Below are 26783 nucleotides of genomic sequence, written 5' to 3'. Positions count from 1 at the left end.
CTGTGCTAATTCTGGCATTTTCCCCCATGATAAATGGCAAACCGCAAAACAAATTTATATACACGCGCACAGAAATGGAAAAGAATCCGCAGGATTTTACAAAACATATTCTCTTCCGTCGTTGTCGTTTTTTTTTTTGTTCGTTTTTTTCTACTGGCTTGTCACATCTGTCATTGAAATTTATGATTTTCATAAATTTGCAAACTGACCCTTTGGCACTTTAAATATTTGCCATCCATTTGCATTCGCTCCCCTCGCAGCTTATCTGCAGATTGGCCTGACGCTTGGTGACTTGGTGGCTTTGGCAGCAACAGCAGCAGCATCCCAGGGTGCATTGAATGCGACATTTGTGACATTGAAGCGGATGTTGTTGTTGTTGTTGCACACGAGGTAAGGCAAGCCAAGGTAACAAGCCAAAGCTGACAGCGGATTGAGGGGTCGGTGGGTGGGTCGCTAGGTTGGTCGGCGCTTGTTCCACATATTCATAACACTTGATTTCGAAAAGTTTGCCAAGTGTCGCTCTTGGCTTTGGCTTTGGCATCAACACAAAACTGGCCATGAATTTGCGTGTTCATCGTGTGCTTGAGCTTGATTAGGAGCGTGTGTGTGAGTGAAAGTTTATGCAGCTTTAACTTTAGTTTAACTAAGCTTAAGTATGGCTTGTGTGTGTGTCGAAGTTATTTTAATTAACTTTTCTTTGGCTTCTTTTCAGAATTGTGTGTTACCATAGCAAAGGTGAGTGCAGTTTATGTAAAGTATATTTATTAATTACGAGGAAAACGGTACGCAAAATAGGATAATGAGAACAAGTAAGGTTTTCTTTATCAACGAGCAACACTCACAACTAGTGCAGTTGACATAGAACGATATGCTTGAGCGTGTGACAACTATAATTTATTTAATGATACTGTTAAATTAAATACTAGTATATTAACACGACTAATACAAAATTACATGTAATTTGTGCAAAAGTTAAAGCTTCCAACGATGCCTATTACCATTCTAAAAATATATTAAATTAATAAACCGAAAAGTACTAGAGTATACCGAACATTATATTTGGTATATTAATATACTATCACGTCAAGTTTCAAAGAATACCATAGTGTATAATATACCAGAGAATTACATTCGAAAATTACGACTATTTGTATAATCGTAGTTTGCCCATCAATTTCACTAGCTTATTTGAATTACAAAACTCACTCTTAGCACTGCAGAACTGTAAAACTTTTATTAACTGATATTGAATGAAAAATAACTATGCATGTTGAATAATTGTGGTCGTTACTATTGTTGGTGTGTTGTCTATGTTTGCATTAACTTTGGTGTGATATTGCTTCTGGTATTCCAATGGGGAGCTCCTTTTCCTTAGAAGCCATGTACCTTGAGGCGATCCGCCTTAGCGAGGCCAGCTTTAGTTAGCCACTGGCAAATATTCTCGCGTTGATCGCCTTGAAGTTGCAAGACCTCACCGTACTCAGGATGCTCAATGACTGTGCCGTTGCAGGCGAATTCCTTTTTGCAGGAACGCACAATTTTCTTCAGATCGTAATCAGCCGACAGCCCTTGGACAGTGGTTAATGTCTTGCGGCCGTTGCGTTGTTGAATACGTATGTGAACGAGACCGTCTTGGATGTCATCATCGGGTCCGCTGATGGCATCCGCGAATGGATCGCGTGAATTGAGATTCTGAATGGACATACGAAGTGCCGTACAAAAGTTTTTGAATAAAGCGAGTTTAGTACTACTTTCCTAAACGATTACAAATTTTTTTCTATTGCTTGATACTTTTTATTTTTTGAGCTGACGAAATTTTACGACTATTGTTTTCTACAGAGTGACCAAAAAAAAAAAAAAGAACAAAATTTCTACTACGACGATTGGCACTGAACTACTCTATATACATATATTGATGAGAATGACTAAAATTGCTTTGTTTCAATTTTCCAAACTTAATACTCTGATGCCAGTGTCCGTGTCAATCAGTTGAGCACAGTTGAAATTTCCGGCTTACTTAGCTCCAGCTCATTTCATTAGCATTTTTTGTGCCTAATGAAAACTAATGAAGTCTGGCAAATTATCAGTAGCTAAGCGAAATTCAAGAATATGCCAACTCTTAACGGCAATTAGTGTCAATAAGCCGGACAGATTTTTTCCTCTTATTTTTCCCCCTCTCTTTTAGTTGCTACTCTCAATTCTTTCGTGCTTTTCCCCACTTGGGGCTGAGTTGAGCATTTGATGCAATTATTATCCAATTTATGAAATTGAGCAGACTTCTTTTATGACTTCATGAAATGCTACTTTCACATAAAATTCAATAAGTGCTTGGCTGCCTGAGCTTCTGTTTTGTTCTGCTCTGTTCTTTTCGTTTGCTAGAGGAAAGTACAAGGAAAAATGCATAAATTCAATTTGGAAAATATGCCAAATGAGGTACAGTAAACATGGCCTGCTTTTAGGCGGCGTTGCGTAAAAATATGTTTTTTGCTTGATTAATTTTTGCGGTTGTAAAAACCGAATCATAACGCCAAACAAAAAGCCAAAACAAAAAAACGCTAGAATCAACACGGAAAATGAAATATGCTGGCAGAGCGAGTATAACACGACTAAGAGATGCCCTGTGAGGAGACTTTTTACTTTTCACCTATTTATATTTTATTGTTGTTTAGTATTATTAGAAGAGAAGTTGCTCTACCTCAGCATACTCTTTCAGCTTCTCTTGTGGCTATAGGGTATAAAAGGTAGCTAAGCAAGCACAAAATCAAATTACAAAATTTGCATTTAGTTGACTCTCTCTGTGTATCAGTGTGTGTGTGTGTGAGAGTGATGGTGCACAAAAGTAGGCAACAAAAAGTTTTTGCCAATTCACATGCATACATTTGATATCACAGCAGGGGGAATAGGAAAAACTCCCAACTCACCCAGTCACAGCTGGCAGCCGACGATGATGCCGGTGTATTATTTTCTTTTGCAAACTAAATTAAAAAGTTTTTTTTTCCTTTTTGTTATTTCTGGGTATTCGAAGCCTTCGACATCTGATTATAATGAGCTTGTCATCTGCTGTTTTGGTTTGCTTTGCTTACTATTCTGTGATAGATGAGGATAAAGTGAATTGAGCTACAAAATGCAAATATATTCCTTATCCGTAATGCAAATGAAACATTTTGCAATGTTTGCGGCAATTTGTCAGCTATTAGGGGACACAGCGAGCGTGCGGAGAGGAAATTCATTCAGCCAAAGCAAATTTGCAGTGAATGGTTGCCAACAGTTTTAATTGCTTATATCATGGATGACGGCGACGGCGACGGCAACAAGCATAAAACTTCATCCACATGTTATATATGGGCTTGGCATATATTTGTGTGTTTGTTCGGCTGCCCCATTGGGCAAACTAAAGTTGCAGCAGCAAAAATATGATGAATGTGGCGCGGAAACAGCGCGCATTGAGCGTGTGGCAAATAATGAAAAATTACCGAAAAACACAAACACATACACATACAATCTCACTTACTAAACAACTAAAAACTGTAACGCCCACAAGCGAACACACAAGCGTAAACAGTGAAAGAAAGAGAGATATGTAGTATATATAGAGAGAGGAAGACAGCTGCACACTTTTGGGCGCTGTAAAATATAAAATTCTATGAATTTGTACGTACATCATTTGAAAATCGTAAAACTTGCAAGTGTTACTTGTTTAGTCCACAAAAACACAACCACACACACACACACACATTTATATTCAGTGTATGTGTGTGTGTGAGCTGTCATAAACAGGCACAAAAAAGGTAAACTTCTCTCAGACTCTCTTTTACTCTGGGGCAGCCGTGTATATTTTTATTATTCCGTTTTTATTTTTGTGTAAAAAGCGCATACACTTTCTTTATGTAATTATAATGCCTGCCCAAATGCTGATGCTGCTGCTGATGAGCATTACCATCAACATCATGATCATTATCATCATCATGCAGAGAGTTTAGAGAGTTGCTAAAGACGATTACGATTATACAGAGACGCATTGCAAGGGCTTTGCAGTATTTGCTCAAGTTTATGACTTGCGCAAATTGTACCAAAATTTTATGTGCTGCTGAGCCATGTGTAAAAATTAATAATAATTTTCACTCAGGCAAATTAAATAAACTCCTCCACACGCATAACTCGAAGGGTATAAAGCGAAATATGTAAATTAAAATTAAGTCGAGCAATCTTTTAAGCTATTATCTCCGTTTATCGTTCGGAATTTATTTAATTTGTACCTTTAATCGCAAAAACTAAAGTTAGCAACATGAAAATTAATTTTTGCATAATAGTAAAGTAAAACGGAAATTGATTTCAAGTAAAAAAGCTACAAAGGTTCAAACTCAGCTGTGAGATAACAACTACCATTTGTAAATTAACGTAAAATAGTACAGTATCAATCTAAAGATATACCGAGAAACACTGAAATACGATTTACTTTTACGTTATGTTACAGAATATACCATAGAGACAAAATATATTATAAAGCTCATAATTTACCATAGAGTGCAAATTATACTAGATTGTCAATCAAAGCAACCAAGGCGCGTCATATACATAAATATATTTTTTAAACAACTTTGACAATTTATATTCGATCACAACCTTATTTTCAGGATCCATAAAAACTGTAGTTACTCTTGGCTGATTATGAAGACGTATTTTTTATGGGGTTGGAGATAAATCTTGTTACATACATTTGCAGAAGATAGTAAGTTACAAAAACCGTATGTGGCAGGTATTAAACTAGAAACTAAAGTGGTTTATAATCTCAAAAAATGAAAGCAATCAGTTAAAATAGGAAACATCGTTTAGCATTTAGATGTCATAAGTGTAGTGTTTATGAGAATTTCTAATCGGCCTAAAGCCAAAAATCTGCCAAAAAAATAACATTATGATGAAGCCACAACATGTTGAAATTCGTATAAAAGTCTGCCCACTCTGATTTGTTGCCATTTTTCCCGGAAAGTCATTCTTCCAAGTGCCTCACGGACAGGGCTTCAAATCTGTCAGTGGGAAAGAATTTTTTTTTTGTTTTTGATAATATTTTTGTGACGCCTCGGCTTTTGTATTGAAGTTGAAGTTCTTGTGGGTCGAATTCTGCGAAACAATTTCGATTTTGTAGCCACTTGAGCACTTGAAGCTACTCGTATGTATTCATTAGACGTCAAACGATTTGTGCGTATGAGCTTTGATATGGGCATTCAATAAATTTCATCTTATAGGATTAAATGTGTAATCCGCAGCCAAATATTCATGCACATGCTCACACCTTGATAAAGATTTGCGTGCAAATGACACGCATTACAGTAGAGGAGAAAAAAATAGATGCTGGGAGAAAACTGGTGGGTTAAATGACATAATCAATAAAGTGGTTAAACGGCAGGTTGACATGTGATAAACGGCGCTTCTGATGTGAGCGACTAATGAATGCCATGGACATCCGCAATCGTTGCTTCGAAAAACTGACAGTTCTGCCGTCAACACAACACTGCTTCAGTTTGTCAGCTAGTCAGTCATTCAATCAGTCAGTCAGTCAGTCAGTGAGTGAGTCGGTCATGCAAACAAATAAAACCGCTTTTATTGTAATCCGTAATGTCAAAACATTGCAGCGGATGTTTAGCAAAAAGGTTGCGAGTGGGTGAAGAGTAAGTGAGCGAGAGAGAGTCAGAGAGTGAGGAGAAGAAGGTTACAGAATTGGCACATCAGGCACAACAGCATTGGCATGTGCGAGGGCAATTGAATATGTTTGCATGTGTGCGTGTCTCTCAATATGTGTGTGTGTGTGTATGTGTGACCTACCTGTGCGGTTTTATCGCATGACACGCAGTTGTTCCTGAAAATCATTTTACTATACTATACATTCTTTGCTGCTCTTTTTTCTCTGTGTGCGAAAGCTTTTCCGTAGCTTCCTTGAAAACGAAAACACACTAAACCATAAAGTACTTTGGCTGGCAAAACGTTTTGGGGTCTATTGATTTTCCATTGATAAATAGCTGACAGTTTTTGCTGCTCGTCTTTTCTTATGCGTAGCACACACACGCAGCGTCACCCGCAGGTTAAATAGTTTAAGAATGTCTGGCGCATTAAAAAACAATTTCCGTCAAATCACTTTTCAAAAGAAAAAATGAAAAAACTGGCAAATGAGCGTAAAGCACCATGCTGCAGACTCTAGAGACAGAGTTCTTTGTGTTCGCCATTTGAATATCCAGTTGCTCTTAAATCTATAGAAATTTAAGCGATTTATGTGGAAAGTCAGGTCAGTCAACTGCTGCCGATGTCGCAAAAATAATACAATTGAGACTAAGACTTACGAGTGCGTTGCCTGCGGCATTTCGCATAAAGAAAAAAAAAACCAAAAATCTGAAAAAGAAATATTAATAAAAGATGAACGACATTAGTGTCTTCTTCTCTACATTCTTTTTTTTTTTGCTGTTTTGTGTCCAACCCAAAACCGTAAAAGAAAGCGAAGAGCAAAACACTTTTTACTACTTCCTTCGAAACTGAATGAACAGAACGCCCCGTTGCCGTTTTTGGATTGGCTGCTGGCTAACCTCGAGCATTTTGTTGACCTTTTTTTCTGTGTGTGTTTTATTTTCGTTTGCGTTTGGTTCGCCCTTTAAACAGACGCCAAAATGCTAAAAGAAAATGCCGTAAATTTGTAACACTTTTTGGGGGCTAGACGGATAGAATGTTTTGGAGACAGAGCAGAGACATAGAGACAGCGACGTTATGCTTGAACTGTTTCCAGGGAGCGTTGTCCCACTGAGCACTGACGATGGCAGAGGGTGAAACGAAGGCAACGGCAACAATAACAAGAAGCATCAGGACTTGGCCTCGGGCACAATTTGTCACACATACATGACACATAAATAATAAATTTCGTATATAAACACACAGCAAAAACTCACTCGCTATGTTTGTGTGTGTGTGTGTGTGTATTTTCTTGGCCCTATTTTGATTAATAAATTGTTTAGAGCGTCGCTGAGCAATGACCGAAACTTACTGACTTGTGGCTAATAAAATATGAATGCGGCAAAGTTTTAAGCCACAGCTTCAAAGGCTCCCAACTATATAACATCGACTTGGCCAAATTAGTCATGCGCATATAAATATTTCTTGTAATTTATGTTTGCGTTGATGTATTTGTGTATGTCTGTGTGGAGGCGCACGTTTAACCTCGGTTAAAATTTGCATGCGTAAGTTTTGAGTCACATATGTCTCGTGTTCTCTCGTCCTCTGCTTTCTGTGGTCCACACACTGCGTATGCGTAATTTGAGTTGCCCAGTAGGCCTTTCAGTTTCCGTTTGCCATCCATGCATGGCTATGATTTTTATGCGTTTACACATTTGTCGCTGCCAGGCGACGGCTTTTGTCCAGTTTTGTGTCTCGTTTCCTTTCCCTACAGTTTTTTCTTGCTTTACTTTTGGTTCTACTTGGTCTGCTCTTTTGATTACATCTCAATCAATTGGTGGCAGTTTTATGTTTGCACATTTCAACATCTTTCGGCTTTTCAAATGTTCATTTTTTACGATAGCCTGAGGTCGTTCGAGGCCGATGTTTTTCTGTGAATTTTCTCATGAAAATTTGTAAGCATTTTAAGCTGTTTTTCCTTTTCTCTTTTTTTTCTGCGCCCTTACGATTTTGTTAAGGACTCTGCGTGATTGTTTTTTTTTATTTTATGTTTTCTCTTGCATAAAACTTGTTTATATCAAATTACAATTTTATTGTATTGTTGAAATGTCTTGCAAATTGCCAAAAGTATATTTTTAAATCGGATTCGTAGTTTCGCAAGATCCACCAAAAAAACACAAACAATAGAAACAAAAAGTTGTTTAGAATTGATTTAAATTTACATGCGAGCTCTTAGAACTTGGAAAATCAATTAGAAATACAAGAGGTGTGGAGAAATGTGTATGAAGAAAGGAAGAAGAGCAAACTATTGGCAGATTGTTTACATCGTTTGGAAGTTTCAAGTAAACTAATTGCTTTGATTGTGTTTTCAATTGGTTTGATTTAAACTGCGTGAAAACTATTAAATGTTATGAGGTTCTTCAACTTTGTTGTACTTGAAAGTTATTTATAAGTGTCTATAAAGTTCTTTAAAAATACTGATTATTATTATATCGATATGTCAAATTTAGCCTCCTGTATAATATGGTATTTTTTTATTGAAAATGACTAAAGGGTTTCTCATTTTGCTATGCAAAAATAAAAAAATACATAAAATCAATTATTAAATATAAAGAAATTAAAAATGCTATTCAAAATGCAAACTTTTGTGTGAGTAAGAGTTTGCCATTATTTGATAGACAAACTCAGAATTCTAATGAAATGGGTTCAGGAAATGTTTGCCCTATTACCGAGTCTGGTTTTAGCTGCTCACGATGACAGTTTTGTGTCAGTTTTGTTGCTGTAGTTGGCATTAGCTCTCAGCTCGCTGTTGATTTTTTGGCAGCGCATTGTTTGCATACCTTTCTTCAGATGCCACATTCGTGGACTGGGCTTAGTTTTCGATGTCACTGTGTGTGTGTGTATGTGTGTGTGACACACGAATATAACTATATTACACTGTCAGCATGCCGACGACACTTCAACGCATTCATCAGTCATGCAACAAAAGCAACAAAATGGCTAAAGTAAGCTCTGTGTGAAACTCGCACTTCTGTAGACTCGTAGATGTTTTTGCAATTTACTGATTTAAGCGCCAACTGAGTACGACAACAGCAGTTGTTTTCTCACTCCCTCGCACATTTGCTTAGGGGATTCGTGCTCATCATCAGGCAATTCGAGCGGAATTTCGCGAAAATTTACTTTGACGTTTATGCATTGCGTATACGCCACGTGGCAAGCGTGTTTAATTCTGTTTGTTTAAGCGAGAGACAAGTATGTGTTATTTGATTAGACATTAAAAGGCAAAGAACTGAAATGAAATGCGTCTAAGCTGTTTACCCAGAGTTGAAAGCCATTACACGATTCGGCGTAGGCGGCATAAACAGAAATCTGACATTTATACATAAGTATATACATTGTACTATTTATTCGTAGTTTACGCACGAGCTAGCTTTAAACGTACTTACGTAATTGCAAGTTAATATTTCTCGGTTGTGTGTCAACAGCTTAAACGGTAATGCAGGGCGTATGAGTAATGCAAAAGGTCTTGTCATAGATATGCCTAAAAATAGACACAAATATTGCTGTCTTAGGCAAGCTGTCCGCCTAATGCCTTTAATGTACTTTCGCATCCCCCCAAAAAAAAGAAACAAGAAACAAGCTAGCAAATATATCAGAGCAACAGTTTGGCAAAGAACAGGATACTCTCAAGTCCTACATTGCCTACCCCGACACCCACACACACACACACAGAGTCCACGCAGTTGGAGTCGCTTTTTTATAGATTAACTGCGTCCATCATGACCATAACAAGGCGCACAATAAAGGGAATAGCCGAAAGTTTAGTTCGGGCAAAATCTCGGCCTCAGTCTTTAAATGTTTCAAATTGTCGACAGGGGATTTGGCATGGTATTTACGCTCAGATAAGCGCCTGTAGTTGCTTTATCTGCAAGGATATTCGCATTTTTATGCCCCGGTGCCAGTTCCGTGTGCGCTTAGATTTATTACAAGCCATTTTTTTCATTCGTACCGCCCACTTTCCCTCTCGGTCTCGCAATTAAAGTGCTTTTCGTACATAGTTGCCGCATGCTTTTTTTTTGTGTGGCCCAAAAGTATGCAAATTATTTCGACATTAATGCGAGTTAAAAGTTTTGCAGTGTCGTCGTCGTCATTAAGTTTTGTACACATCAAAGCAAAATATTGTGCGAAGACAACACTATATAGCGATGCAAGCAGAGAAAAGTGCTTTTTCCCCATATGCGGATAATCGCGAGAAAAATAAAAAAATAAAGCGAGCAACAAGAGCAAAGTGCAGCGCACAAACGTTGCCAAAGGCAACGGACGGAGCAACGAGGAAGACGGGGGTAAAAAAGAAACTTTTACTTGGTTTAGTGAAGTGCGCACGATGAGAGAGACATAATTATGCGATTTAACACTCTAAGTGGAACGACAACCGACAACCAAACAGCGTGCAACCAACAGCTCCTGTGCAACAAAACATCCTTGCGGCACTCATCGCCAACGTCGTCGACGAGGCGTTGAACAAAGGAAGCGTCTGGCAACAAGAAAAGGAAATTTGCCCGCTTAAAGTGCACTTCCACGTCAAAAGTGAGATGAGCTTAAAAACAAAAACAAAAGCAGCGTGCTTAAACTCTCAGACGCCCACAATTATGGCAACACTTGAGAACTTTTTAGATATGCTAACTAACCGATCAAATGCTTTGCTGATTAGCAACTTTTTATTACATTGCCATTATTTGCCCATCAATTCTTATACGAACACTGTCATTGTGATTGGAAATTGGCTGTTTAAAGCAACTACGACCTTAAGTTTCTATCTCAAGTCAACTGCATTGCCTGATTACGAAGGCTGCTTGTCGTTTAGTTCTTTTCATTTGAAACAAGTCAATGCAAATGATTGCACAAAATGCCTCATTTAGCAGCAAATCAAATGGCTTCATTTCTAAGTGGATAAACACATAAATAGAGCTATGAATCTAGGAAATGTAGGCTGCGAAAAAGAGGGGAATAAGTAAGCCAGCACACAAAATATAAAGCTGACCGACCAATGCTAAACGAATGAACGAAATTGAATGAAAATCATGCTGCCACTCGCCTCGCTGCGTTAACAGAGCCTTGCCTGACAGGCTGCCAGACCTGCTGCTATGTAGTAGTAAAATGCCAGATGAAAAATTTTCATAAAATAACTTGGCCCTTTTTTTTCAGATCAGTGAACTTTTTTGCCAGCTCTCTGGACCAGTGAAAGCAACAAAATACTCACACAAACACACACCAACGAAAAAAAAACATTTTTGTTAAGTAAAATTGAATTGTATTTTGACTGACTGTTGTTGCTCTCTCTTCCTCTCTCTATCCATTACTATTTCAGTCTGTAGCCTCAAGGGCCGAGGCTTTCGAGTTCAGGCTACAAAATGACAGGCGCATTCGAGCGACCTTTTCATAAGCACTTCTGCCCAAAAACTTTTAATAAGAGCAAAAGTTGTTAGCCCATAAGTCAACTGCGAAATAAAAAATGCTGCGCAAAAATATTTCAAATTTTTCACATTTAATTCCTTATTTTTGTGTGTTGCATTAATCGACTTATTGATCTGTTAAACGTAGCTCAACACACTTTGCAGTAATAACTATAGCCAGAACACATAAATTATTTAATTTCATGCACCAAATGAAATTGAATTTTTAATCATCGTCCCCTTTGAATGCGAGTGAGTGTGTGTGTGTGTGTTGGGGCCATAAAATGAAATTATACGCATTTGAGCTTAAGAAATGTGAGAGAGAGGAAAATAGGGAAAACTATGAATAGTACTCGTACTTTTTAATTAAGACTGGCGGATGCGAAGAGCGAGCGACAGGCTAATGGCCAAGCAGGCGACTAGTTGCAAAAGTGTTAACAGTTTCATTTAACGCAGCTAACAAACTCATTTAGCTTGGGACGTCGTCGACGATGATGCCAAACATTTCTCAGTATGTGTATTCTCCTTTGCTTCTTCAGAGATTGCAGCGCGCGAAATGAACAATGCTGAGGATTTTCATTTAAGCGTATAGCTTTAAGTGCGGCACACACACACAGTCCCTAGACTTGGTTGCAGACACCACGTGGCGTATGCGTTATGCGTATTCCCTTAAGCATTTGAACTTTTACTCGCGCTTATCTCTACCGCTGCACAACAGGCTAATAAATGTGTGTAAATTAGTTATCAAAGACCCGACCCGACCAAACCAAACCATGAGCTGCTCTTAGCATTAACTCATCATAATTAATATGATTTCTTTATTATGTTTTCTCTACCACATCAACTTAATACACACATGAGTTTCATCGCCTGCTTATCTCTGATTAATTTGCACTGCAATGCGGCACCATCCACACGTTGTTGTTGTTGCTATTATTGCAAGGGCTTAACTTACCATTGTTTGTCATTAAAACGCTTGCATTTTATGAGCTAATTATGCTAAAGGATAAGCTGCAAGTGCATATTAAATATACTTTCAACTTCACTTAGTTATATAATACTTTGTAATATCCTGTAGAAAGGTTTATCTCATTACTGCATATATTCAACGACATTTCTATACACTTTTAAATTAAGCTAATAGCTTTAAATGATTTGATTTAAATAACAGAACATTTTAACATTAAAAATAATAAATAACGAATTTTCTAAATTTATTAAATTTTATCAGGAAAAAGTAACGATTAGGATTGTGTTTTCATTTTCAATAAAAAATTGTTTTACATTTAAAGAATTAATTGAGAAATGTTTGGCTGCTTTTTAATTTATTATTTTAATTTAATGGGTTTTACAAAGAAAATGTTTAGAATGGGAGCGTTTTCCAATAAAAAAAATTTCTCTGACGAACTAAAGAACTAAAGAGGACAAAAATAGAGAAATCCTACTTTGACTTTATCTACACTGTATTTGTAATCAATTATGTATGTAATCAATTATAATAAAATTTGTGGCTTAAATTGCCAGCTTTCTTTCAGCGTATGCGTGTTAAATGGTTAACCTATATATGTATATTGCACAGCTCGTAAATAAGTGTCTTGAAAATATATTTACGCATCTCATTAAATTCCACGCAAATCCACAAACATTTTTGCAGTCAAACCAATTAATAATTGAATGCAAAAAATGTTTATAATTTCAATTAAATTCATTAATCTAGCCGGCCTCCTAAAATGAACAGCATAACGAACTGAGCACCCAACAGTGAACACAAAACAGATAGAGCAAGATGGCAAGTGAAGAGGAAAAGAGAAAGGGAAACGACAAACAGACAGTCAGACAGAGCGACACTCGAATGTCAAAGGCGGGCAATTAATCATTTTTTTATAATTTATGCGCAGCAAGAAACTTTTGCTGGGCATCAACAACAACAACAACAACGACAACTTTACACTGCCATCCATAAATGCCAATAAAATGTCATGATGCTTCTCGCATTTTATCCCCACTCGACTCTCTCTCTTGTTGGTTGTCTTCTTTTCGGCTGTCATTAAAATGAATTTTTCAATTGAACTCAATTGAAATGTCAAAATGCTCATTAATTTATCAATTTGCTGAGGGCGCCGTCAAACACAATAGAGAGAGCGAAAGAAGTGTCATAACTTCTATATTTTATATTCAACTATAGTGCTGATAACTTTTAATCAATCAACTGCGAACCGCTGAGAAATTGAAAATATTTGCCGTGTCGCATTCCCGACCCTTTGAGCCAAAGCTAATTTATCAATTGGAGCGACGACATTGCAAATATTTTGTTTTGTAATGTTAAGTAATGTTTTTGGCCCTTTTGGGCCGAGGCCAAGCGAAAAACGGGTTGTGCAAAAGCGTGCCAAGGTCTTCAGAGTCGGTTTATGTGATTGAAAGCACATTGTGTGGTACTTTAATATTTATGACAAAATGCCAGTTGCCCTTCTGGACTATATTTAGTCCCCAAACTGACAGCCTTGCTGACACTTTTATTTTTAATTACGTTCGCATTTTGAAGGATGCTCTGTGCCCTGTACATTATTAGAACTCGAAATTTTATATGACGATGGCGATAGCGATAGCGAAGCGCATCGCAATTTTTTACGACCAACTTGCAGAGGCATTTTTCCATTAAATTTTCTTTTCTATGGTTCGCTTTTTTTCTTCCCTTTTGCGTCCGCTCATTGGTTGCCCTTCTGTCACCCTTTTGTGTATTGACTTTTGAGCACATCAACCGCAAATACCGCAGAAGCAGACTACGAGTATCAGTTGTGAGTTGGAGTATGAGAGCCGCACTCTGTCGTATGTAGGAAAACTCAATCAAACTGTTAATCGACTTGTGGTTACGATGAAAGGAACGTGGCCGAGCCGCCTGCATCGCTCCTTCTGAATGTCTGTCGGTCTGTCTGTCTGTGCGTTACCCTTTTTGATTGTTTTTTCCTCATGAATTTCCAACCATAAAATGTCAATAATATGTTTGCTATTTGCGCTTTCATTGAGTGAGTTATATACGTTGATGTTTGCATTGCGTTGAACCATCGAGCTGCTTAATGTCAATAGGCAATAAAAAAGGTTAAATGTTGTCCTTGGCAAATTGAAGCACAGATGTGATTTCAAGTTTTTGCTGTTTGCGCTTTAATTTTCTGTACTGCAATCAAGAATTTATCACAATATGCACATTGACCTATTTAAGTGGCTAAAAGCATGCACTTAATCTTGACAATTCACAAATTAACAGCAATTAAATCGAGCCAACTCGTTACATGTCTTTGAATTTGTGTTGACCTCAATATTATTCTAATGCTTGGCTGTCAATCAGATTTCGAGAGTGTTTTGAAGCTGCTTCAGGGCTGTGATTTAATTGAATGCTGTGGCATCCACAAGTGTACAAAATAAGTTAAATTAAACAAATCTAATGAAGAGTGTGTGTATATATAAATGTGTGTGTGCGTTTGATGCATGAGTCCTTGGCGCCCAACTGAGGCTGGCATGCGGTGGCAAGATAGACGACTTAGCAGCCAAGCCCAGCAGCGCAGCCTGGGCTCCCAGACACCGCACGTGCCTCAGTTTTGTGGCCAGCACGAGAGCTCACACACAGACACAGACACAGACACAGTGAAACGATGTTGTAATTTCTGGCTACCTTCTTTCAAAATGATATAAAGCCAAAGGCAGGCAACAATGTGGTGGCGGCAAAGCTATTCTAGCTCTATCTCCCTCTGTGTGTGGCCCTGACAGTTCTCTATCTGTCTCTCTCGACTCTCTGCTGAAGCACTTGTATGTGAAAGAGCAGCAGCAGCAGCAGCAGCAAAATGAACAAGCGGAAACAATTAGCGTTGTAGCATTATTTGTAACATGCTGTTTGCCAGCCCAGTAATTAAGTGTCTCATTAAAAAATGATAAATTTAAATGGAAAGATCTTTTACAATGCTGTCGCTACTGCAGACAGTCTCGAGTGCCCTTAAATACACTTTTCATTTGATACACATTTTCCACAGCAATTTAAAACCTCAAACCCAACACAAGTTTTCGCACACAACAAAAAAAAAATGAGAATTTGAAGCGTTGAAAGGAAAACAAAAAACATATATACTACACTTTTGTTTCGTCTTCTTGCTTGGTTTGTTGTAATCTACAAATTGGCGCCTTAAATCCTTTTGTGGGCGCTTCTCTACTTCTCATTCTTACTTTTTGCTCGCCTTCGCCGCCGTCTGACAATGTGAAACTTTTCCGAGTGACTAAATTCAACGGTTTGTCGTTTCTTGTTTTACTTTGACTTTCAAAACTTTAAATTGTTGAAATATAAAACAAACAATGGAAAAGAAAAACCTAAAATAAACACGCAAACACAAAAAAGAAAACAATTTCGGTTGAACAAAGTTCTCTATTTTTTGATTGAATTTTTATTTGATACATCAGAAATTGCTGTCATCGTTACCACAAATAAATATGTGTATATCAAGGATCAATCTCTGACTTTAACAAATTATATTCAATAATATTGCACATTCATAAATTTGCTGAAACTTTTGAAAAAAATATCTGCATAATTTAAAGGAAACATTTACAAAGTGAATTTTTGCAACACTTGCGCGTACAATTGAATAAAAATAAATCCGTTGTAATGTGCGCTGTCAGCTCAAGTGGCATTAAAATGCATTAAATATGAAAAAGCCCTCGCACGCACACAAACGCATAAAGTGCATTAAAATATTAAATTAAAATCAGTCAACTCTTTTTTTGAGTACACAAATTTACATTGTAGTTTGTCATAAGTAAAGTGGCAACAAAGCAACTAATTAAATGTAATTTGTTAATTATTATAGTGGCAGTAAAATTCTTCATCATACTAGATATTTTTCAGGAGAATACATTAAATGTGCACAACATTTTTTATAATTCATAACATTCTTTTTTGACTTTGCATTTTTAAAGTCAATTTAAATTATGTATTCATTATTAAAAACATTTGTGCTATAATGCATCGTAATTCAATTAGAAATTGTATGCTGATTACGGTATTTTATTTAATTTGAATATAATATTATAGTTAAACTGAATACATTTTGGCTAAAGAATTTATTTTGTCAGTTTAAAATACATATTATTTATTAATTATATGAAATTTCGCCAACGTATATTATAATTGAATTATAAATGCTAATGTCGAATATATAAAATAGTTTTAAACAAGTGAGAAGCTTATAGGCGAGAGTGCTCGATTGTGAGATACCCGCCACCAAAATACTAATATATGCTGAAGGTTTTATTTGGTATATTTATATAGTACTACATTCAAAATATACCATAGAATACTAAACACACCAGATTGACAGCCACAGCAACTAAGATTTGATTCCCGTAGGCGTTTTGGCCGTACAAATGTATTTCTTAAATAACTTCAAAATTCGCAACAAGAATATAAATACCTTATGGGGTAGGATATGCCTCCTTCTTTCTGTTACTTACATTTACAAGAGGCAAAAAGTTATCCGTAATGCGTAATATAATAATTAATATTAAATACCAAATATTGAAAATAGTATAATTTATGTTTTGTTATGATTTTAATAGTTATTTTTCAACATACAAGCTGTGAAGCTACTAACTCTAACTTAACTCATCAGCTGAGCTAATGCCCAATCTATGTAAAAATTTACATCATGGAGACCATTTAAACATTGAACAGATGATTTAATAATAAATATTAAAAATTGTATAATTTATGTTGTAGATATATTAATAGTTATTATTCAACATACAAACTACTGGCCCTAACTTAAGTATTTCATATCTCATCAGCTGAGCTAATGCCTAATCTATGCAACAATTTACAATATGAAGGCCACTTAAATATTGAACAGTTGACTCTCATAACCCATTTTGGGCCAGTCCTCGGACTAAATATTGCAATTTGAAATCCACACGTGTCCGCTCTGTGTGAAGCAGTGTAACGGCGCCTACAGCAACATGTATTGAATTCGGCCTAAAAGTCTGCTGAGTTTAAGCCAAGGTTCATGTTGTTGCAAGTAGCTCCTAAAAGTATGCATTTGTTAGTCTGTCGAGTTAGCTTAAGCTGCTGTTAAGCTGAGCTTAAAGCAGCGCTGTAAGCAGCTGATAAGCTGAGCAGTGTTGTAAAACTGCTGATAAGCGTAAAGTGCATCGGTTGCACTGGAAAGCTCAGCTTTGACATCTGCGCCAGCTGCATCGGCTTGAGCGCGGCCAACTTAGCGAAGGCCGGTTCCGGTTTGGTCATTTTTCTAATGACCGGCTGCGTACATAGACGCGTAATTACCGAAGATTTAAATCGGAAGGCATCGAGCGCTATTGGCGATTTTTTTTATTGTTATAGCAAATATTTGGTAAGAGAAAAGTTTTATCATGTCATAGGAGGACTCCTTTTGACTAAAATTTTATTCGCAGGGTTGGTTTTGTTGCCTTCAAGGCCTTGTTCTTTGCTTCGAAGCAGACAGCCAGTTTGCTTCGACCAAGTGCCTTCGCAAGCCGCAGCTTGTCCAGCGGAGCACCCCTGCAGGCCCTCTCGGCCAGCGGAGCGCCCCTGAGTCGGCCCTCTCGGCCAGCGGAGCACCTCTCCGGCCCTCACGGCCAGCGGAGCACCCCTGCACCGGCTCTCTCGGCCAGCGGAGCACCCCTGCAACGGCCAGCGGAGCACCTCTCCGGCCCTCTCGGCCAGCGGAGCACCTCTCCGGCCCTCACGGCCAGCGGAGCACCCCTGCACCGGCTCTCTCGGCCAGCGGAGCACCCCTGCAACGGCCAGCGGAGCACCTCTCCGGCCCTCTCGGCCAGCGGAGCACCTCTCCGGCCCTCACGGCCAGCGGAGCACCCCTGCACCGGCCCTCTCGGCCAGCGGAGCGCCTCTACAGGCCACTGCCTGGCCAGCGAAGCGCCTTTAGGTGCCAACTTTAACTCTCTGCCATCATCATCAAATTGTTTTTGTGAAATCATTCTCTAATCGTCGATTAAAAGTGTTGTGAAAACCAAACAATGATTTAAACTAAATCACTCTTGCAATTTGAAACAAACAAAATCTAATTTATCTGTTAAAATAAAACGATCGGAAAGTGTAGCGCATTCGACCGAAACAAATTAAAATTTTACACATTCAAGTCAAAATTTAAATAAAAAAAATAGAAAACGGAAGTGCAGTTTTGTTAAAACACAGACGAGTTAAGAAATGTAAAAGTTGCACTACAAAACAAAAAAAAAAAAAAAAATTAAAAATCACTTATGTCTGAATACTAATTGAAACAATTACGAAGCGCCAACACATATAAAAAATAAAAATTATTAAATGCAATCGCAGTTATAATAGATTAAAACAGAGTTAAAAGTGCAATTAAGATAAAAAGAATGAAATTGTAAAAGGAAATTATTAAAACAAGAGTGCTGTAAAATTGTAAAGATTAGAAATGAAAAGCAAGTCGAAAATTAAAAACAGTATGAAAGTCATGTCAAGAAAGAACATGAATTATAAGTAAAATTCTTGTCTAAATTAACTAATAATTTGTTGTACTAAAAATTGATAGTGTATAGTTCAAATGTGCGGATGTGCTTATTGTGCAAAAATCTATTTTTTTTTATGCAACACCTCGTCGTTTAGCCCGTTCCAGCACTTCGCCGGAGATCGATCACCGCCGCAGGAGTTCTGGGGGTAAGTTCGATAACGAAAACTGAAAGATGTACATCTTGTACAAATATTTTAATTATTGCACATTACGCACACGAAAAATTCACGCAACAAAAAAATGAGTTTGTATAAAAGATAGATGAGAATAATAAAATCGATAATAGTTGGAAAAAAAAAGAAGAAAATTAATTCTCAATAAATATAAATAAAATTAAATGAAACACAGCCGATGAAAACAAAACAAACTAAAAAAAAATATAGACAAATTATATGATTATTGTTAAGCAAATAAATATTAAACAATTAGAAAAAAAAAAAAAAACAAATACGGCACAAAATTGAAACATTCTGAAATACGATTTAAAAATTATTAGATTTAAATATTATATTCTTTTGTCATATTATATCATTTTTAAAATTTATTTATATTTGTTTATAATGTATTATTTCTTATATACTTACACCCTTAATTAAAACAAATTTGAACATGGAGTAATTTCTCTTTTAATTAGCCGAACCGGGCCTTAGGCTCCCCCGTCGTAGGGCCCAAAAGGGATCACCAGAGCCAAGCTCTGTTGCTTGTGATCGTAGGATGGGTGGGGATCCTTGTCACGTAACACCAGTGACAAGCTGGTAACTTAAATCTCGTGCTCTCTCTCTTCTTCTCTCTCTCTCTTCTCTCTCTCTCTTTCTTTCTCTCATTCTCTGCAGGGTTATGGAAACTTTAAATTTTTTTATCACTTCTCTTCCGGTTAGTGTTCTAGCTATTCATTTTGTCGCAGCACGCTCAATTCTAGACTTATTAATGATAGTAAGCAGCGAATATAGGGTAGATTTGTGGAAGCAAGACCACCACCCCCAAAGCCGACGAGCTAGAGCCGGATACTATAGCGTGCCCCGCACCCACAGATCGTCCGTTCACCCTTGCGGTATATATCGTTGCACGTTACAGATATAAATCATTATTATTAATAAGAAAAGTGGCGCCCAACGTGTAGGGCCTTATTGGGTACAGTAATAACTCAGTAAGACTCTCGAAAAGAAAATTCTAAAGTTTGCCTTTTATTTCACAGTTTTTGGTTTTTTTTTCCTTTCTTAATATTAAAAACTCTTTAAAAGAATTCGTCGTCAATTTTCTAATAGCTTTGGAAAACAAAACAGAAAATCTTATTTTCGGTTTTGGCCACTATTTAAAGTTGACGTCAGAATTCTATCTCCTCTTCTATCAAATGGGTCAATAATGGGGTATCTGTTAATAAGAGGAACTACAGAAGAATTCAACTCCGGTGGATATTCTGGCCCTTATTATAAGATACACACGTTATCGACACAGGATAATCTGCACAAAGTTCAAACGGTGGATAATGTTGACATTTTAATTAAAAAGTGTCACAACCCCGTATGACTTTGGCAGACTTCACTTCAAAACTTTGGAAGCTTTAGTTCTTAGAAGATTTAATTGGAAAACAATAAGAAGATTTCTGATCGTTCTGTTGTCCGTAAATCAGCTAAGATTCTAAACGCATCCCTTTGTCTAATTATCCTTTGTACGAGAATTTTTAGTTATTAAAAGTTAAAATACCCTACGACAGGTGTGATGTCTGGTTTCGAGTTCGGCTAAAAATATTTATGAATTATTTCTTTATATCTCTACGTTATTTTTGGTTCCTTTGAATAGTACCATTTTTGTATTTTTTTAATTTTTTTTATTTATTTATTTATTATTTTTTTTTGTTTATATACATTGTTCGTTGGTTAGTAAATTTTTGGTTTTTTCTTCTGTTGATAATTTTCGATTAAGATCGACTCTGGAAACATTTATTAGCTCTATAGTTTGTTTCGTTCCCTTTGAAAAATGAGTGTTGCTCGATCGCCGAACAAGGGAGCAATGGGCTTGCCTATCGCTTCATGTCCTTTATGCAAAAAGGAAATTAAGTCCGTTGCAGAGGCGTATAGAACCGCATGCAACCACGAGTTTCACAAAAAGTGCATAGAATTGCATTTTAAAACGAAGGACAAATGCCCAGTTTGTCAAGTGCAATCCAGGCCAGTTGAGCCATCGAATACTCAAGGGTTGCAAACTCGCTCACAGTCTAAAAGCCGTCAGGCAGAAGAGCGGAGTAGCGATTCAGTGACGGATGACGTTGCTAGCACATCGCAAATGAGATCGAACATACGCGTAAGTGATTCAGAGAATCCTGAATCCGTGAATGCTCTTTCCTTGCTCGCTATGGAGAGAAGATTGCTCATTACTCTCTCCGAGAGGATGGCCGAACTAATTCAGAGTTCGGTCGTAGATAGTGTGCAAAGGTTGATCGCGACTCCAGCAAATAGCGATGCTAGAACCAGCACACCTCCAACAGGGCAGAGAATGGAAAGTAGGCCTGAGTATGTCAGAGAGCAAAACTTCAATGCTGACTCTGCAAGGATCAATTCTGGCACTCCAATGTCGCATGTATCCGACCTATTAAATAGGCCAGACAAGGTAGTGCAAGTATTAAATGGTTGGAAAATGAAATTCTCTGGAACAGGAGTATCCGTTGACAATTTTATATATAGAGCAGAGGCACTCACACATCAGACCTTAGGCGGGAATTTTGTTGTTCTATGTAAGCATGCTAGCGTACTATTCGAAGGCAAGGCCCTCGAATTCTATTGGCGTTACCACAAAAGCGTCTATGATGTGAAATGGGAAGAATTGTGCGCAGCCTTGCGATCACAGTTCAAAATCGCACGAGACGATTGTGACATAGAGGAGCTTATTAGGAACAGAAAGCAGAAACCGAATGAATCGTTTGACAGTTTTTACGAAGGCTTATCTGTGTTAATAGATCAGTTAGAAGTGCCGTGGTCTACTCTGAAGGTCGTTCGCGTCCTTAAAAACAATTTAAGGCCTGAAATACGGCATGAGCTGTTAAATGTAGACGTAAAAACTGTGTCAGATTTGAGGGAGATATGCCGTCGACGCGAAACCTTTTTGGACGATGTCCAAAAGTCTCACGGCTACGTAAAAAGGACACCATTTAGACGTGAAGTCGCAGAGTTGGTAGATTGTCAAACTCAGAGTATTGAGTCAGAATGCGAAAGCGAGTTAGACATAGAAGCTCTATCGTTAGTATGCTGGAATTGCCGTAAGGAAGGACACCGATACCAGGATTGCGTATCAGAGCGAAGAGTCTTCTGTTATGGCTGTGGAGCAGCTAACACGTACAAACCGAGTTGTGGCAAGTGCTCAAAAAACTCCAAGCCCGGCACGTCGAAGTCAGCGTACAAACCGAAGACTCCGAGTGCCTCACGAAGCCAAGCGACAATGACGGACGAGTGACGGAAGTCTCACAACTTCCACCATACACTTTACCAAATGTGAAAATTTTACCGGACTTACAGAACGATGGCAGCTTATTGCTACATCAAAAAATACCAATATTGAAAGAGAAAACCGTTCTTACAAATGATTTTTCACCTGATTTTACGAAATCCAAAACTCGAAGCACCAAGCGCATTAAATCGTTTTGGCAGCAGGTCAAAAAGTGTGTGCTAGGGTTAGAACACATAGGCACACTCTCACCTGGATCTAGTGATCCTCGACCATTTTTGTCCGTTCGAATTCTCAATCGCACTGTGTACGGTCTGCTGGATTCAGGGGCTTCAATAAGTTGTTGCGGAGGAGCGCTAGCAAAAGAAATTATTGAGAATAAAATCGCATTTAAAGAAATTAAGAAAAGCGCAACCACTGCCGATGGAAGACTTCAGCAAGTTGTAGGGCGGATGAAAGTTAAGATAGAGTACGCTAATCTTGAAAAACTCTTAGAAGTTTATATTGTTCCATCCCTGAAACAAGACCTGTATTTGGGTATTGATTTCTGGAAGCTTTACGATCTTCTTCCGAAAAATCTAGAAGTAGCCAGTGTCGAAGATTTTAACACCAAAGTTGAAGATGAGGACCAACATGAGTTATCGAGCAGTGACAGGGCCAAGCTAGCTCTTGTGATAGAGTGTTTTCCTTCATTTGCTCGAAAGGGATTAGGGAAGACGAATTTAATTTCGCATTCTATAGATGTGGGCGGCGCTAAGCCTATTAAGCAGCGACATTTCCCAGTTTCGCCTGCTGTAGAAAAGGCGATGTATGCTGAAATAGACAGGATGCTGGAACTGGGAGTGATAGAAGAGTCAGAAAGCGCCTGGTCTTCTCCAATCGTTATGGTAACAAAACCAGGCAAAGTGCGAATCTGTTTAGACTGCCGTAAAGTTAACAGCTTCACGGAGAAAGATGCGTATCCACTTCCTCAAATTAACGGCATTTTGAGTAGACTACCTAAAGCTGAGTTCATCACCAGCTTAGATTTAAAGGATGCGTATTGGCAAGTGCCTCTCGAGGTTCAAGCCCGAGATAAAACGGCTTTCACTGTCCCCGGTAGACCGTTATATCAATTTAAGGTTATGCCTTTTGGATTGTGTAACGCGACTAGCACTATGTCGCGATTGATGGACAAGGTAGTACCGGCCCATCTTAGAAATGAAGTATTTGTATATTTAGACGATTTGCTTATAGTCTCATCTAGCTTCAATGGCCATTTGGAGGTGTTGAGAGAGATAGCTCTCCACATTGAGCGTGCAGGTCTGACAATCAACATTGGCAAAAGTCATTTCTGCATGCGCCGTGTGCGCTATTTGGGCCACATAATCGGAGACGGTGGAATTAAAACTGACCCAGAGAAAGTCAGAGCCATAAAAGATTTTCCACTTCCGAAAACATTACGAGGTTTGCGAAGCTTCATGGGTTTGTGCGGTTGGTATCGCAAGTTCGTTCCGAATTTTGCCTCGTTAGCTTCACCTTTAACTGATTTAATGACCACTAAACGAAGATTTAGTATGACACCGGAAGCATGCACAGCATTCGACGTGTTGAAATCACGCCTTAGTGAAGCTCCCGTGTTATGCAGCCCTGATTTTACTAAGCCATTCGCAATACATTGCGATGCTAGTAAATCTGGCGTTGGGGCAGTGTTAGTTCAATTGAATGAGAACGGAGATGAACGTCCAGTGGCTTTCATTTCGAAAAAACTCAACAAAGCTCAACGCAATTACACTGTCACCGAGCAAGAGTGTTTAGCAGCGATTGTAGCACTGAAGAATTTTCGTGCTTACGTGGAAGGACACGAGTTCACCATTGTGACTGATCATGCTTCATTAAAATGGCTGATGTCCAACCATGATTTAAATTCACGTCTAGCTCGTTGGGCATTATCGTTACAAAGGTATCGTTTTAAAATAGAACATCGGAAAGGCTCGATGAATGTGGTACCAGATTCTCTGTCGAGAGTGAATGAAGATGGCGTGGCTGCCATAGACTTACGACAGGGTTTAATTGTGGATTTAGACTCGCCACATTTCAAGTCTCAAGAGTACTTGGAGTTGCTCGATAGCGTAAAAGCTAATAGTACAAATTTTCCGGATTTAAAAGTTGATAGTGGCTACGTGTATCGTAAGGCTGAGCATTTGACAGGAGAGCAGATACACGACGAGTATGCCTGGAAACTCTGGATACCAAAAGAATTGGTCCCTGAAATTCTTTTCCAGTCGCATGACAGTCCTTTGTGCTCACATGGTGGTATCCACAAAACCATCGAAAGAGTGAGGAGATATTATTTCTGGCCTGGTCTCGTTTCTGACGTTAAAGCTTACATCAACGCTTGTGAAGTTTGTAAAACTACGAAAGCACCAAATCATGCTCTGAGACCTCCTTTGGGTAAAGCTCCTGAAAGTCAGCGGTTTTTCCAACGCCTTTTCATTGACTTTCTTGGACCGTATCCCCGATCAAGGAGTGGAAATATTGGAATATTTATAGTACTCGACCATTTCTCAAAATATGTTTTCCTCAAGCCAGTAAAAAATAAACGCGGCTCTCGTAATTAAATATCTGGAAGGAGAACTATTCATGACTTTCGGCGTTCCAGAAACTATTGTCTCTGACAATGGATCGCAGTTTCGCTCTGAGGCGTTTGAAAAGCTCTTGAAACAGTATGGAGTAAAACAAATGTTCACCGCTGTTCATTCCCCTCAAGCGAATGCATCCGAACGAGTTAATCGCTCGGTAATTTCGGGAATAAGAGCTTACTTGCGTCCAGATCAGAAGGATTGGGACGAAAGCTTAAGCAAAATATGCTGTGCTTTGAGATCGTCCGTGCATTCGAGCATCGGTACTTCTCCATATTACATGGCTTTCGGTCAGCACATGATTACATCTGGGTCGACATATGCATTACTTAGTAAGCTAAACATGTTGGATGATCGATCATTAGTATTTAATCGACAGGACTCTTTTGATTTGATCCGTAAGAATGCATGTAAGCTGATGCAACTGAAGCATGATGTGAACGAGAAGCGTTACAATTTGCGGTCAAGAATAATAACTTTCGCGCCTGGACAAGAAGTGTTCCGTCGAAATTTCAAGCAAAGTTGCTTCCAGACTGGCTATAATGCAAAGTTTGGTCCTGCATTTGTAAAGTCGCGAGTTCGTAGAAAACTCGGCAACTCGAATTACGAGCTCGAGGATTTGCAAGGCCGTTTGCTAGGCAATTATCATGTCAAGGACATTCGACAATGATGTTGCTTCCGGCGGTATCAGTCTAGGGTATCTATTGAAAAGGAATACCCTAGTCTGATTGTAGCGGGGGGGTTTTGTAACGGCGCCTACAGCAACATGTATTGAATTCGGCCTAAAAGTCTGCTGAGTTTAAGCCAAGGTTCATGTTGTTGCAAGTAGCTCCTAAAAGTATGCATTTGTTAGTCTGTCGAGTTAGCTTAAGCTGCTGTTAAGCTGAGCTTAAAGCAGCGCTGTAAGCAGCTGATAAGCTGAGCAGTGTTGTAAAACTGCTGATAAGCGTAAAGTGCATCGGTTGCACTGGAAAGCTCAGCTTTGACATCTGCGCCAGCTGCATCGGCTTGAGCGCGGCCAACTTAGCGAAGGCCGGTTCCGGTTTGGTCATTTTTCTAATGACCGGCTGCGTACATAGACGCGTAATTACCGAAGATTTAAATCGGAAGGCATCGAGCGCTATTGGCGATTTTTTTTATTGTTATAGCAAATATTTGGTAAGAGAAAAGTTTTATCATGTCATAGGAGGACTCCTTTTGACTAAAATTTTATTCGCAGGGTTGGTTTTGTTGCCTTCAAGGCCTTGTTCTTTGCTTCGAAGCAGACAGCCAGTTTGCTTCGACCAAGTGCCTTCGCAAGCCGCAGCTTGTCCAGCGGAGCACCCCTGCAGGCCCTCTCGGCCAGCGGAGCGCCCCTGAGTCGGCCCTCTCGGCCAGCGGAGCACCTCTCCGGCCCTCACGGCCAGCGGAGCACCCTGCACCGGCTCTCTCGGCCAGCGGAGCACCCCTGCAACGGCCAGCGGAGCACCTCTCCGGCCCTCTCGGCCAGCGGAGCACCTCTCCGGCCCTCACGGCCAGCGGAGCACCCCTGCACCGGCTCTCTCGGCCAGCGGAGCACCCCTGCAACGGCCAGCGGAGCACCTCTCCGGCCCTCTCGGCCAGCGGAGCACCTCTCCGGCCCTCACGGCCAGCGGAGCACCCCTGCACCGGCCCTCTCGGCCAGCGGAGCGCCTCTACAGGCCACTGCCTGGCCAGCGAAGCGCCTTTAGGTGCCAACTTTAACTCTCTGCCATCATCATCAAATTGTTTTTGTGAAATCATTCTCTAATCGTCGATTAAAAGTGTTGTGAAAACCAAACAATGATTTAAACTAAATCACTCTTGCAATTTGAAACAAACAAAATCTAATTTATCTGTTAAAATAAAACGATCGGAAAGTGTAGCGCATTCGACCGAAACAAATTAAAATTTTACACATTCAAGTCAAAATTTAAATAAAAAAAATAGAAAACGGAAGTGCAGTTTTGTTAAAACACAGACGAGTTAAGAAATGTAAAAGTTGCACTACAAAACAAAAAAAAAAACTTAAAAATCACTTATGTCTGAATACTAATTGAAACAATTACGAA

General features: G+C 38.8%; 2 protein-coding genes across 4 annotated transcripts in view; one reads left to right on the top strand and one right to left on the bottom strand.

Moving 5' to 3' along the window:
* The window catches only part of LOC133834982 (leucine-rich repeat-containing protein 15), a 71129-nt gene that overhangs the window by 24828 nt on the left and 19518 nt on the right, over nt 1-26783 (top strand). For 2 of the 3 annotated variants that reach the window (XM_062264801.1, XM_062264800.1), the window contains exon 3: nt 713-735. The exons of the other annotated variant lie outside the window; for it this stretch is intronic. The gene's annotated coding sequence lies outside the window, so the exon portion shown is untranslated. The remainder of the gene's footprint in view (nt 1-712; nt 736-26783) is intronic. 3 annotated transcript variants of the gene reach the window in all.
* On the bottom strand, nt 1209-1936 carry LOC133850389 (eukaryotic translation initiation factor eIF1-like). Its single transcript, XM_062286472.1, has one exon. It carries the CDS (start codon nt 1702-1704, stop codon nt 1372-1374), a length of 333 nt encoding a protein of 110 aa, XP_062142456.1. The 5' UTR covers nt 1705-1936; the 3' UTR covers nt 1209-1371.

The sequence above is a fragment of the Drosophila sulfurigaster genome, chromosome 2L (genome assembly GCF_023558435.1).
Source record: "Drosophila sulfurigaster albostrigata strain 15112-1811.04 chromosome 2L, ASM2355843v2, whole genome shotgun sequence".
Lineage (NCBI taxonomy): Eukaryota > Metazoa > Arthropoda > Insecta > Diptera > Drosophilidae > Drosophila > Drosophila sulfurigaster.
The sequence above is the reverse complement of the archived record's forward strand: the minus strand, read 5'-3'. Positions and strand labels throughout refer to the sequence as shown.